The sequence below is a fragment of the Cyprinodon tularosa genome, unplaced genomic scaffold (assembly GCF_016077235.1).
Source record: "Cyprinodon tularosa strain WSP-4 unplaced genomic scaffold, ASM1607723v1 ctg55, whole genome shotgun sequence".
NCBI classification, from domain to species: Eukaryota; Metazoa; Chordata; class Actinopteri; order Cyprinodontiformes; family Cyprinodontidae; genus Cyprinodon; species Cyprinodon tularosa.
In genome coordinates, this window is record NW_024039285.1 from 1,422,526 (window position 1) to 1,437,834 (window position 15,309).

The 15,309-nt window shown below is 37.2% G+C and overlaps 1 protein-coding gene across 2 annotated transcripts in view; it reads left to right on the forward strand.

Annotated features, from left to right (window-relative positions):
- The window catches only part of col5a1 (procollagen, type V, alpha 1), a 103,030-nt gene that overhangs the window by 21,376 nt on the left and 66,345 nt on the right, over positions 1–15,309 (forward strand). For both annotated transcript variants that reach the window (XM_038304989.1, XM_038304988.1), the window contains exons 2-4: positions 2,763–2,930; positions 11,395–11,608; positions 13,394–13,556. In XM_038304989.1, the coding sequence (XP_038160917.1) occupies positions 2,763–2,930; positions 11,395–11,608; positions 13,394–13,556 (545 nt within the window). The remainder of the gene's footprint in view (positions 1–2,762; positions 2,931–11,394; positions 11,609–13,393; positions 13,557–15,309) is intronic.

Genomic DNA, 15,309 nt, shown 5'->3' on the forward strand with positions numbered 1-15,309 from the left:
ACAACAGTTTCTGAACAGAAATAGTACAGATTGAGACGAAGAATTATTTTGGATGAATAAGGGAATGTTTCCCATCAGATAATAATGTAACATATGCCCTTTTACTCTGAAAGTCAGCGTTATTTGATTAAACACCCTCTTCATAGCAGATGATGGACTGCTGGCTGGTTTTCTTTTTGTCTCTGTTCATTGAGAACTGATGACAGATAAATTGTTCTTTTTGTTTGGACCCTTCTCCTTCTCAGAAGCTGTGTCATTTTGTTGGATTCCCAGAGAGGAGCATGATTATAGGTACCTTGTGGAGCATAAAGGCAGAGTTAAGAGAGCTTTTAAATTGAAGGGTGGGGTACTTAATTCGATTAGGTGAGTTGCCATCACAAATGCCTGTTCTTCTGCCTGTCATTATCTCCAAAGCAATGCTGGGATCTGGTTTAGAAAATACTTATTAGATTCGGATCAAATTTTTTCATTCCTCATTTTTTTAGGTGCGCTTATTCTCCTGCATAATACCTTTCTTTATTTTTTCTCTTTACAGTTGTTTCACTAAACACAAATCTGAAACTAGATGCATAAAAAGATTTTTCTTTACATCACTGCACAGCTGTAGGAAAACACGTGCAACTCAAGCGTGTTTCAATGGAAACCTCTGTTTTGAGGATGTATTTTTAATTGATTTCTGCTGCATGTTAGTCACTCATAACCACATCCAGCTGGAGGTTATTACAGGTCTCCTCCGGCAGCTTTGAAGCGGAGCTAAAATGTGGCCGTCCATCAATTGAAAATTTCAGTGGCCTATTTTATTTTAAGTGGTTGTTTTAGTTACAAGTTGAGTTTTTGAACAGTTTGTGCTCTGGTCGGTTCATAGTGTACTTTTTAGTTAGTTAACATAAAATTTTGCAAATAATCCTTTAAACCAAACAATAACCAGTTGACATACTGTATTTTGTGGAAACCTCTTTTGATATAATTAGAACATTTAGATCATTTTAGATTGATTTTCTTGTTCAAAACTGATAAAAACACAGGGATACTGGTCACAGAGGCATTTCTTAGATTAATAGCCACACTGTATGAACTGAAGCAATTTCCTAAAAAGTTGTAGTCTGGTTAATCTGCTGTGGTAGTGTCACAAAAATAGCTGTCTCAAGAAAACTCCTAGAAGAACACTTTTCCTACTGTGAACATGGTATTGGTAGCATCATGGTGTGGGGTTCACTTTCCTCTGATGGAGAAGAGTTAAGCCAGCGTCCTTAAGTAAATCCGTCAGAAAATGTATTTAAATTTGACGAAAACTTTGGACATTGCATATTCTTAAACCAATAGATGTAGAAAATGTTTTCAGATTACAATTTGACTGAGTGCTGAGTAACTGCTTCACATTAGGTGTGTTTATATGGACGCAAGTAATTGGAATAAAGTGTCAATTGGACCAGAAATATGTCATGTAAACATGTCAGTCAGAATTTTTTGATCTTTGATCTAGAGTAGGATAGGAATGAAATTGTGCACTTACCTTACATCAATGTGACGTACAGTAGAGTGGTTAATTGCTGTGGCTAGCTGCAATCACAGTATTTGAATAAGCATATTTTTCGTGACAAATCAGCCAACCAGTCAAATTAGATCTACTGTGGCTGCTTCTTCTGATTGCTTAAGCCCATATAAATGGTACAATCTGATTATTTTGTTTAATAACTTGAATGTATCTCATTCATTTTGTACAATCATAGATCATAACTATTATTCTCTGTTGAATTGTACAGAATGCTTGATTAAATGCTTGAAAAAATCCTTCATGGCTTCATATTTTTATATTTCGAAAACTGGCCTTGATGCAGTGCTCTATAAAGGATATTCCCTGTTTTTTGTTTCTTATACATTTAAATTCCTATATATTTTAAATTAGTGGATTTCCTTACCTTATTTGTCCAAAGTTATTCTAATGAGGAGATGGCCCTCTTTGTACAAACTTTTGCTTTTGGGAAGACTTGCTACCGGTGTGTGCCACGATCTAGCTCCTGGCTGCTTGAACAGCTGTTTGTCCTGGGTGGTTTTGGCGTGTGACGGCTGTGGTGCAGGGTCAAACTCCATGTCACATTGTTCTGACCCAGCGTACGCCTGCGGTGGCCTGGTCACAGCCAACAAAACCGGCTTGAGAGTGTGCAAATTGCATGGTTGTGGTCTGAGGGAGGCAAGCGGTGGACCTTGCAAGCGAAATGGTTTGAAGCATGGGTTTTTTTCAACCCATGATCATGGGAATCTATAAATGGGCACATCTCTGTTTAGTGCCTAAATTGGAAAACATAAATTTTGCATTGTCCTGCTGAGTAACCAGTTCCTTCTGAGACAGCAAGAGATGCAAAATAGAAAAAATTATAAAAGAGATGGCTATAATTACACCTTATTTTAGGTGTAGGTATTTTGGAGCTGCTAATACAGTGATTCCAGCATTGGCTGAATTTATAAGCAAACTGCAGAGCAGCTTTTGCTTCCTTGCACCAGCAGGGAGCTTCAAAAACACAAAAATAAATACAGAATTATATAGAAATGGGATTTATTATAATTTTAGATACAATAAAGGTAGAGAATTATGTGTTTGAGGTAGCAGATATTATTTATGGTATTAATTTTTTCCCTTTTTTCTTTTTAAAGGCCCATAAAACGCTGAATAACTCCATGTATTCACACTCTGTAAACAACACCATGACAATAAATTGAATCCTAACAACTTTCTATCTTTGTGTCTGTTTTCTTCTTTGTAGCGGAACCAGCAGACCTCTTGAAGATTTTAGATTTTCACAATTTACCCGAGGGTGTTACAAAAACGACGGGTTTCTGCTCACATAGGAGGTCAACACAAGGGCCCGATGTGGCGTACAGAGTAACCAAAGACGCCCAGCTCACCGCCCCCACCAAACAGCTTTACCCAGGTGAGTGTCTCTGTCAAAGCTTTGACTCTTATTCATAGTTTAGAGGTAATAATTATTCAGATTCACTAATCAGGGATTTTTTGGCTGATTTTTTATACCCCTTTTGGCCAAATGCTCCTAAAGAACATTACATATCAACAATGTTTACTTTGTTAAATCCAAGCAATTAAAACAAGGTTCTGTCTCACATACATAGGTATACAATCAGTTTATTATATTTATACAATAAACCTGGATCTTACAGTGTACTTTTTTGAAAGAAAACAACTTAGATTTCCATTTCAAAGCTTTTCAATGAAAATGAGGACTTTTTCCCTAAAAGTCCCACAGCAGATATGTGGGATCCAGCCCTTTAATATTTGATGTCGTAGGAGGAGGCTGGACAGTGGGAATGCAGTGAAAGCAGGGGTGGGAGAGAGGATAGGGGGAGATGGGGTTGCTCCACTTTTCTCTTGTTTTGCTGTGCTGACGTGGCTCTGGGCTGCTGCTCTTTTCTCTTCTTCCTTTCCCTTGCCTGTCTTTTACCCCCTCCAGCATTATAATTTCTTTTCCCTATCATTTCTCCAAGCCTGCTGCTGCCCCGCAGTGTTTTGTTCCTTTCTGTTTTTATCTCATTTCCATCGTGTGATCCTTGCTGAACTCCAGAGAAGCCACTGCGGTGAGACTGAGCTTATTTTCGATAAAACCCAGATTGGACGACATCCTCAATGACGGTTCTGTCAGAGGCTAAGCTGGTCTTTTCAATTGCTGCCGACTCTTTCTTTGTGCCTTAAATTGAGCCACGAGGCTTCTGTGGCTTGCATGCACTTACACGCTCTCCAATCAAACAAATGCCTTTTTACTTTGATGCTCAATGACAGCGCAGCCCCTTATGAGTCTTTGTTTAGACACACATTGCTATAATTACACATGTGCTGCTTTGGATGATCCGAAATAACAGTCCACATAAAACAAACCAACTGAAGGGGGTTATATCAGGCACCTCATTGTCTTTAGGTGCAAACACACTAACCAGCTGTCTGTGGCTTGAGAGATTTAAAATCCAGCCCCCACATTTGTGAAGCTGCTCCTGTCTCGCCTCTCTGATGACAATATTCGCTAATATATTCCAGAATGCAACAACAAGACTGACATCACCTTATTATCCCCTCTTATTGGTAGTTATTATTTTGGCTCACAGTACTGTTTGCTTTAATAATCTGCACAGCATCCTTTTCCTATGAAACATTACAGAAAAAGTCACAGACAGAGCAGTAAAAGAAGAAAGATGTGAAAATATGGTTCTTTAGTTCTGATTATAGAATAGGAACCACAGCAGCTCTGATTGGGAACACTGGCCTGTGACCCAGTAACCACAGACAGTCTGCGATGATGTGTTGGAAAGGAGCAAGCACAGACATGCAATCATTAGGCAAACATGTGGAAGAGATGAATCATCTAAAAACCACTGAGGCTTTATAAACACTGGAGCCTTTTCTTACCTTTATTACCTCAATCACTGGTGGCAGAAAAGGAAGTGTCTGGAGAAAATGGATAATAGCCAACTAACAGCTGCTCTTGGCTTTTCTTTGAATCATATTAGTGGTAATTTAGCATTTGTTCAGATTCGGTCAAAACTCCCAAAAGACTGTACCAATAATCTTAAATTAGGGTCATAAAAGGCAGGATTAAATCCTTCAATTGATAGGAATCTTGACATGGTTTTGCTGTTTTTAAATGGAGTGATATTTAATAATATAAGTAATAAGTAATTTCTTCAGATAAAGCTAATCACTTAACCTAAATTAAGTGTATTTATAGATCTTATCCTTAGTAAGTTAGTAAATAATTGCTCAGCTATTAGCAATAAGCAATTTGTATGATATATTAGTGTTGGCCAATGTTTATTTCTGTCTTGTTTCCATTTCTGTACGTGTTTCCCAAAGTTGAGGGGAGGAAACTGGTCATGTCGTGATTGTTTAAGTATGTAACAGTGATAGTGATGCAAGGCAGGATTGAAGTCTGTCAAGTTAAAGTACAGGTAATGGGTAAGAAAAAAAAAGATAATATAGCTAAATATTAGTTATATAAATGTTCATATCAATGTTGACCCAAAACTTTTATTTGTTTTACAAAATGTGTCGGGATCAATAGTGCAAGATTTACTATTTCTGAAGTAAATACAGCTTAATAATAAAGTTCATAGTGAGTCTTTCTACTGCAGTCATACGTTTTAGGGTGTTTTGTTTGAATGCAACAGATTTTTTTAAGAAGATAGTAAAACATCCAGCCACAATCATTAAAAACAAAACAAAGAACCAAAAACATTGTTCTTGAAATTCCATTTTGGTTAAACTGTTGTTCTGGTGGGAATAACAATGTTACCCAGTTACTGGGTAACTCTATATTACTGTATTTTTGCAACAAACCCAAGCCAGCATGAATTCCAAAGTGACTTTCTGTCCAATTATGGAGAAACCAGTTTGATCCAGACTTTAAGAAGAAAATATCATGTCCTTCCAACAGAGTTCTGTCCTATTGAGAGATCTCAGTCCAATTTCCAGTTTAATCAGAGTTATAATGCAAAGCACATGTGCTGGTATGTCACTTGGTAAAAGGGACTAGTGGATTATATCCACAGCAAGTAGGAGACAACAATAGAAATGAACCAAACTCTTCAAACTTAAGAGAGTCCCAAAAGAGCAATGGTCTCTGTGGGCAGTCTTCAGCCAAAAGTGGCTAGAGTTGGAGGGAAAGGCTGCAATCAAATTGAAAACTGAAAAACATATCCAAATTCTGTCCCAGAAATGATGCCATTTCAAGATTATAAAGATTAGAGTTTTTGATTCTTCTCTGGATTAAACCAATTAAAGGTATAGTGGAGGATGTCAATCATTCTGGTGATATGTTTACATAAGGCCATCCTACATACTCATCCCCGTTTTCTTTTAATGCTGGTGAGTCTGACATAGTGGAAAAATTGTAAATCTTCTTTTGGAACGTAAGCTTGTATGAGCGATGCAAACAGCACCTTTTAAACAGAGTGTGCACGAGGAGAAATGGGCCCGTGCACGCTCTCACACACGTTTGATAGGCGTTTGCTCTCAGGAGCATGTGCATTTTTTTTGTAAGTAGAGAAGGCTGGTCTTTTAAAACATTCGAGACAATCCTCCACAATACCTTTAAGAGAAGCTTGGTAATATTCTGGTGAAGATTCTCAGTCATCCAGGTCATAGTCGTTCCAATAAAATGACTATGGGTTCAATTTACATGTTTTCTAAGCCATAACAAAGCTTTTGTTGGGCTACGCTATAAAAGCCTGGAGATCCTGAGAAGCAAAACGTCTTAAAACTTGGAGAAAAAAGTTTGGTGGTTTTGTTTTTAGCTTTTTCTTAAGCTTTGTAATAGTTTTTTCTCTCCTTGAATTATTATTTTTTGAAGATAAACATCAAATTTGCTGCTTACATCTTGATAAGAAATTGTATTCATGCCATCATGTCCGGTATAACCTTTTTAGGACACTCAGTGAAATACTTTGAAAACCTAAATTTCAGGCCAATAGTTTCATTTGAAAACAGGACAAGACCTTATTACCATTGTAACATTCAAAAACTATAGATATTTTGATTTATGCCAATGCAATAACAAATGCCAACTTGCCACAATATACTAAGAAAAATAACAAAAGTACTTCTATAAGAAACCCATGAAAAACACTCTGAGAGTGAAAGAACCATGTTTGGTACAGCATAACCTTTGAGGCATTAATGCTAATACTGAAACCTACGTTTTTCTTAGTTTATAAACATAAGTATAATTGTTAACTAGGCTTATTAGCTTTTCAACTTTACTTTTTATCTTTTAATTTCACTTTTTACCTTTTTTTTTTCTTGACTTGTTAACTTTTTTTCCGACTTATTTACAATAGGTAATATATCATTGAAGGGCTCATCTAATTGGTCAAATGCCAAAATAAGATGTACAGCCATGTAGCAGTATCTTTGCTGAATGGCTGGGTATAGATCTTGTGCTTTTAGACCTCACTTAGGGATGGGGGGACTCCATTTGTAAGGGGTATGCAAGTGATCAAAAATGGTAACTTGCCCTAAGGGTTCAACATCCCCCTGAACGCCTTAAAATAAGTCTATATAAACCCCTGATGACCCCAGAGGCTTTTTTTTTCATAGTTCTCTTACAGTAAGTTCTTCAATTTTTTGTCCTTCACCCCCCTTATTGTGTATAAAAGCAAGAGAAACATTAATTCCAGCTCTTTAGATTAAATGATAACTCCCATTATAGATTTTGGTAAGTTTAGACAAATCTGTATTTTCTATGTATTTTATTGTAGCTGTTTTGCAACTTAAAGCACACAAAGACCTGAAATAAATTGCCCTCAATGCAGATAGATAGCTATTACCCAGAGAAAAAGGAAATCATTGTCTAAAAGATGATATTTCTAGATACTCTGATGAAGTTGAAAAAGTAAGATATTCAAATAAATGTGACAAATGCTTCACTTACATTTTCTAATTCTTCTTTTATACATCTTTAAAAGGGGTGCCAATGTGCATGCTTCAACTCTTACTGCTCCAAAATCCAGGACCACTGAAAAACTGATGATTCCTGCATAGATAGAAATGTTTACAGGGGCGAGGGAATAATCTAATTACAGCATTTTGGACTTTCCACCTCATTAAATTGCTTTTAAACACACAAACTGATGGCAGAACTCATAAGAAAAAGTGCCAATAGGAGGAATTCTAACTCTATTAAGTTTTACATATTGTACTTTGCAAAAGAAGGAAATTTAATTTGGTTATTCCCTTCATGGAAAATATATCAGATTATTCCTATGTGCCTGCTTTAGAAGTCTGGGTTTCTCTTCTTGGGTTTCTGCTTTTTCCTAATCTTCTTTGGCCCTGAACTGCTGGGTGGTGATGCCAGTGTAAACTCTCCGAACCTTTGGCACATTACTACCGTATGTCAGCAGAAGGCAGAGAATCGTTACCACTAGTTTAAAATAGATACATTCAAAGAAAAAAAATACAAAGAAAAAAAATACTCCTGTGTTTGACAACCCGTTATTTTCTGAGAACAAGGAATCATTTATTTTAATTTTTTTAGTTTTCTGTGCTTCTTGACTATTATCTATATTTCATTGGAGGTCATTGCAGGACATTGGGTATTTAATGCAATGAAATGGAGATTTGGGCGGGGCTAAAACACAGAAGCCATAATAAGGAAAAAGAAAGTCCAATGACTATTTCCTTTTTGCTTAAATTGACTTTGCTTCTTTTTTTTTCACTATGCAGGAACAAGAAGAATTATGTAAAGTTTTTCTTTATCATGTTTTTGTTTATGAGGACATCATTAAAACTATTCAGTGCTACATTAGAGCATGCGAACTTTGGTTTGGAGACATTACTTTAAAACAAGATGTAGACCCACAGCTGGTTTGTAATTGTCCCTCTTGCATAATTGGATGGAATAACATAGACCAGACTACGCTTCAACATTGGGCATAAATCAAAAATATCTGCGACAAGCTCACTGCGACCCACTGCTGCGGGAGCATAACCAGCCCTTTAGTTGTTACTTCAATCTTTTCACCATTTTAGATTTTTCCTCTAATCTTTGTCTTCCCTTTTTAAGACTCAGCCTTTCTAAACCCAATTCAACATCTGCCAGTTAAAGCAATGCTTCTCATAAGAAACCAAACAGAATTCCAGAGCGAGGATTCTGCCAAGGCATGTGTTGTCCACATGATGCGATCTGAGGGTTATTGTAGAGATGAGAGAAAAAGGCAGGAAGACGAGGCAGTAAGCAAACAAACACCTAGTTACTGACAAGAAAAGTAAGAGAGAAGATATGAAGGAGAACATAAAGAAGGCAGACATATACTAATTTGACTCTAAGAACTTCTCTTCCTTAATCTAAATAGAGGTTTACTCACCCCAATTTCCTTGAGCCACCATTTTTCTCCACATAATTTACTATGAGCAACCCATCAGTAGTGATTGCAATTTAACATTCCCTAACTAATCCCAAGTAATTTTGTAAATAATGGCATTAAACAAATCTTTGATGGCGTTTCAACAGTATTTCATCCCTAAACCCTACTTCTCTCTTCTGCTTATTTGGAAACCACAGAAGACATTTATAGAGATCTAGTGGTCTCTTTGCTTATGTTACACTTAGTCCACAACACAGCGTCTTCATAACAGTCATGACTTTAATCACTTTTTCAGGATAAACATGAAACATTTGTAGGGATGTAGCACTGCATTGAGCATATATGCTTGCAAATGCATGACACAAGATTATGGTAACTGGCCAGAGGCGAGGCCGCCATACAGTTGGCGACAGCAGGACACACCTTGTCCCTCTCCAAGGACACACCTTGGAGAGGGACGAGGCGGGGTTTCAACCAACTCAATGGTTACAGGGTTAACCTCAACCTCCTGAGCTTTAAGCAGTTTAATTATAGCTAACCTTTATTTAGTTTTCATAAATAAGGTTTTTAAAAAAAATCAAAAGCTGTTTATTTAAACAATCTTATATCAGCGTAGAACTTTCTAGTCTCAATTTAACTGGTTTGTTTCACCACTGTTTTTCATGCTTAACTATTTCTACCATATCTTGAAGAAAATCATCTCTTTTTGTTTTTGATTTTTTCAGAAGCTTAAAATAACAGTATTTTATATTTTATTTTTTACATAACTGATTGCCAACAGGGGGTACTCGTACCCCTAGTGGTCTGCCAGTGCATTGCAAAGGGTACATAAAAATATTTTACTTCTCAGGTAATAAAATGAAATAGGGCTGGGATCTAATAAACTTTGTAAGGACGCAACTAAAAAAATAAAACACACTTTTTTCAACCAAATAGTAAGTTTTTCTTATATTTTTGAATTCATCTTCAGGTTTGACTCACATCAAAACCAAGTAGAGTAAAAGACTGGATGTAGAGAACGGTATTAGCTGTTTTTAGGTTATTAAAGCAGCTCAGGTGTCATGAATGTTAAAAAACAAAGTAAAACTAATTAAGTCTGACTATAATTTTTGTTCAGTATTTTATTCCCAGTTCTTCAAGTTTAAATGTGATTATAAGGGAGTTACTCAGAGGAGCTGAGCTTTTTTTTTTAGAATTTATATGGATTCCTTACTAACTTCCAGGCAACATATTTATGTTGCTTTTTTTTATTTGAGTTGGAAAGAATAAAATGCCAAAAGATTAAATGCTCAAGTTAAAAAGATGAAATATAATAGTATTTATTTTACTTACTTACAAAATGCCCAAAGGGGTAAAAAGGTTGTGAAACACTGCTATAGATTTTCAAACTTTTACTCTTTAAAATATCCCTTTAACTCAATGAGTTACCAGCTAACTAGTTACTAGTTGTGATGTTTTCACATTCACAGTGTGTGACCCCCCGCATTCTAAAAATACTGACAAAAAACAATATAAAATTCTTTAAAAGTGTCTTCAGCACTTTTATACCTGTATTGTCGAATTGTCCATGCAGATCTCTCAGTACTCTTGAACATCAGAACAACTTCCCCTCTTCCTTCGAAATAAGGGTGTCAAACAGCTCTTTACTAAAATGCTTGAGTCTTATTTGATGACATGGAGTCACATCCGGACAGCAGCTGGATGGTGGCCATTTCTTTTAAAATAGACTCTAATCTATTTAAAGCTAAAAAAAAATTGAATCTACAGTACGACACTGGAGGCAGTTCTTTCCCCTAAAAGTTGAGAGTTTTTCCTCACTGTAGCTTCTGATTGCACCCTACCAGGAGAGAATTTGTCTGGCAGACATAACTCCATACTTTGGCAGAAATGAGGAAATAGTTGAGTCTCCACATTGGAACTATGCAGATGGAGGCTAACGGATCGCTTTCATATCTTCTATGTGATCACATACCGATAGGCTGTTGGTATTTCCATTTCTAAATATTTGCCTTTATAATAATGTGGAGTGTCCATGTCTGTTGGATACATCATCTTGGGATGGGAGGAAAAAGTGAGGAGGAAGAGTTTGAAGGATAGTTTCTTAAAGTCTCCCAGGATCAGATGTTTTTGTCATTAACTCTCTTCATCCTGTGTTGTACTGGAAATGATCCACTTTGTATTTCTTTTTCTGCACTTTTTTCCCCCTTTTACCAGGATCTGGTCTGCCAGCAGCCCTTCTCACATTAATCCTATCCTGTTGCACACTTGGCACACTTCACATCACTGTTGTTTCCTTTTGCTCCTCAAAGCCAATCATAATAGTTACTCACTTTCAACCGATCTGTCCATTTAAATAGCAATAACAATATTATGCATCCTCATGACACTAAATCTGTCTACTGACATAATACTACAATTGCTTTTCAAGCCAGAAGCTGTATTGCAACCCTCTCATGATGATGAGTTTTTCCTGCAACTCGTAACTCTCTAAAAACTCTTTCTTTTTGTTTAACCCCATACCTTATCTCTCAGGTGATGCTTTCCCTGAGGATTTCTCCATCTTGGCCACAGTAAAGCCCAACAAGGGCAGCCAGTCCTTCCTGCTGTCCGTATACAATGAACAGGGCATCCAGCAGCTCGGACTGGAAGTAGGACGATCCCCTGTATTCCTCTACGAGGACCATACTGGTAAACCCAGCCCTGAGGACTACCCGCTTTTCAGAGGAGTCAACCTGGCCGACGGAAAGTAAGTGCATTAATCTGTTGATCTTTTATAGCAAAAAAAAAAATATATTAGGCTTCTTATTTTATGTAAACTATGCAAAACATGCTTTTCGTCTAGAACTGAAACAGTCAATCGGATTAATAATGATTAATTGATTAATGGAATAATCGTCAAGAAATTTAGTAACCAATTAACCATTAACTGAAGTATAGACACTCTACATGTCTTTAGCTGACAGAGTGATCCATATAGAGCAGTTATTAAACCAAGATTGTAAAAAAAATATATAAACATTTTGCATTTAAGTAAAAAAAAAAATATTTCGTCTGTCATTATGCTCTACGCCAAACTCATCAAGTGGAAATATATGAGTTCCACCTGGTTTGATATTGTAAAGTTTTCTTTAATGAGCCTTTTGCTATCCGATTATTAATCAATTAATCGAAAAACTAATCAACAGATTAATCAATTAGCAAAATAATCAGTAGTTGCAGCTCTAGTTTCTACTGAGCTGATGTTATTAAATGTTAAATGTTGGTACAGAAAAAAAACGTTTAGAGATTTAAACACTTAAAGGTTGTTGAGAATTTTTTAAAAGACTTCACTTTGAAAAAAATGGCGCATGAAAGAGCATGCATGAACCCATTTCTCCTTGTGCACGCCCTGTTTAAAATGTGCTGTTCTCATAGCTTATAAAAGCTTACTGTGTCCACATGCAGCAGGGACTATATAGTGGTCTGTATAACAAACTCAGTTAACTGACCGTTCGGAGACATGATCCCTGCTTTTTGCCCCGTTGGTCACGTAACTCCTCCACCGTGCAGTGCCTGCGCCATCTTTGTTATTAGTCACCGCTGTTGGGTGGCGACAGCGGGCCGCTGTGACAGCAACTCCCATAATGCTTTGAGAGGAGAGCCATCTGCGCAAAGCATTCTGGAATATATCAGTCTCTTTGGAGGCCATTCTTTTCTTTGTAGACACTTTTCTTTTCCATTTTTAAAGAACCGCGGTGAGAAAGGTGAGCTCCAATGACTGTCTGAAACCGTAGCTCACCACAAATATGTGGCTGAAAATTTGCATCCTCAAAAAAAAGATAGCTAACGGGGCGAGCATGCAGGACGGCCTTACGTTAACATATCGGCAGAATGATTGACACTTATTTAGATTATCCACCGGAAATAAAAGATCGTTCTTTATACCTTTAGTGAATTGTGTAACCATATGATTTAACAGGCCTTTTGGACATTAATTATCCCTGACTTGAGGTGAAAGAAAATGTAAAAAAAAAAAAAAAATACAGACCTTTTTAAAACATTTTTCAACCACCTCAGTCAGTGGTTTTCATATATTTAGCACAGTTACAGTAGTTTCACCAACTGCTGTCCAATGAATGCAAGGTTGTACAATGTGTACATAGGAGCTTTGCAGAACGGCTCGCTGAGGTTGAAGTTGAACAGCTTGAGTACCGAAATCAAACAATATGACTTTAATATTTTCTAAATAAATATGAAGAACGACCTTATTTTCAGCTCTGATGCTAGTAATGGATTGGTTCTGCTCCTATTGATTGTTTCTTTCTCTTCATTCAGAACCTTGTATATTTTGCTTTGTGGCATTGTTTCCAAGGTGTTTTTATGTCTCACTTGTTATTATGTCATTTGTATTTCTTATATTCATTTTTTCTTTTTAATCATTGCATGACTTGTACCCATTTGAGCCAACTTAGCAGTAAACCTTTTGTGTTTCAATGGAAGACACAAGTATACTCCTCTAAGTGTGTTGATTAACGTTACCTCCCATTGGCAGGTGGCATCGAGTGGCCATCAGTGTGCACAAGCAGACCATCACCCTCTTTCTGGACTGTAAAAAGAAGACCACCCAGAAGCTGCTCCGAAGCCCCAACCCCATCATTGATACCAAAGGAATTATAGTGTTTGGAACTAGAATACTTGATGAAGAAGTCTTCGAGGTAGGTCATATGCTCTCTCTCCTACTCTGGACTATTTTGAGTCGAGCTGTAGCTGCTTTCGCACCGTATGTATTTATAAATTTGGATGTGCACATAAAATTGTGAAAGCTTAAGAACGGCTGTATTGTTCGGTGAAGCACATTTACAAACTGAGTTCTTGTTTTAACTTTGATTTGGCCTCTTTTCGTAAGATAGATAAAAGCCAAGTGCAATCTCTATTTTCCCATCAATAGAGACATATGTGGCTGTGGGCTGAGCATCGGTCAACCCCAGTGCCTATCCCTCCTTACATGCTGCATAAAAGGAGTGATTGTGGTGCTGGCCACATCCTCTTGAAGATGTGCAGATTGGGCCCACAAGAACCCCACCAACCTCTGCCACACACTCATACTCAGGCACTCAGAATCACAAATCACACTTAATTTTAGGTTTCCTTATGTTCCGCAGAGTCCACAAATGAGCTCTGTTACCAGTAATTCTGCTCAGTTTCCAAATGTGCTGCGTATGTTTGCTGCTAAGATGTCTTCAGGCTTCCAACTCCATGTGGCTGCTCACTCTCCACACTATTAGTTATCTGTTGGAGGTTTCCCGTCCGGACAAGCTGCAGCATTTTTAACATGCAGATACATGCTTTTGATTCTTTAAAGCTTTCTTTGGGCTTATAGAATCTTTGAAGAGGATATATTAGTTTTGTTATATTGTAACTATCTGACAAGAAGCCTTTTGGCGATTATTTTACAGTGAGTTAACCTGCTATGGCTTAAATCATGTTTTTTTTTTTTTTTTGTAAACCAGCTTTTGTGCTGGGTATTTAAGCGTGACCCCTGTGCAGGACGTGCTCGCACACCAAAAATACAGCGAGTACAAGTGTTGTCTTTGTCCCTTCAGAGTTGCGCTTGTTTAAAGGGAGATTAGTCCATGAAGTTGAGGCCCTCAATAATAATTAGTAACAGAAACAGACTGATGTGACTGATGCTGAGCCAGCTGACCTTTGACCTTGCTGCTGCATAGCAAAGGCACACAGAAAGAAGGAAATATGACATCATCTCCCTCTACAGTACTTAGAGTTCATCGGTCAGTCTATAGGAGGCACAGATATATAGTGGGATCTGAAGCCCAGGGGGACGTTTCTTTGCTATTACAGCAAGCCTTCAAAGCTCTGCTTTATAATTTAAAAGTTGGACATGCATTTAGATTAATCTCTTCTGAGTTAATACTTTGAAGAACCATATTTCACTTCATTTACAGCTGCAAATGCTTTAGTTCTTCTTTTGTAACCTCTGCATAGCTAGAGACTATGTCTACCCATTTCTCTTTGCAGAATAACCCAGGTTCAGTCAGACTGGATTGAGAGTGTCTGCAGACATCACTTTTTAGTTTTTTCAGAGGGACTTTGGCCTGGGTTATTCATAAAAATTTTTTTTAAGCTGAACCATTATATTTCATCTCTGGCTGTAGGATAACATTTTATTTAGATGCATCCATCTACAGTATATTTGACTAGTTTTTCGGTCTCCACTGAAGAAAACAGGATCCTCACAGTATTATGTTCAAAATATTTCGCTGTGAGCATGGTTTGTTAAGGGAAGTGTGCTATATTGTCTTCTTCCACGTGCCATTTTTCATTACAGCCAAAAAGTACCATTTGGTCTCATGTGAGCAGTTCACCTTCCTCCTTCAATATTCTAGAATAAACAGGTTCCGATAGTGGATCACTCATTATTAGAAGTTATTTTTTCCACAGGATCATGTA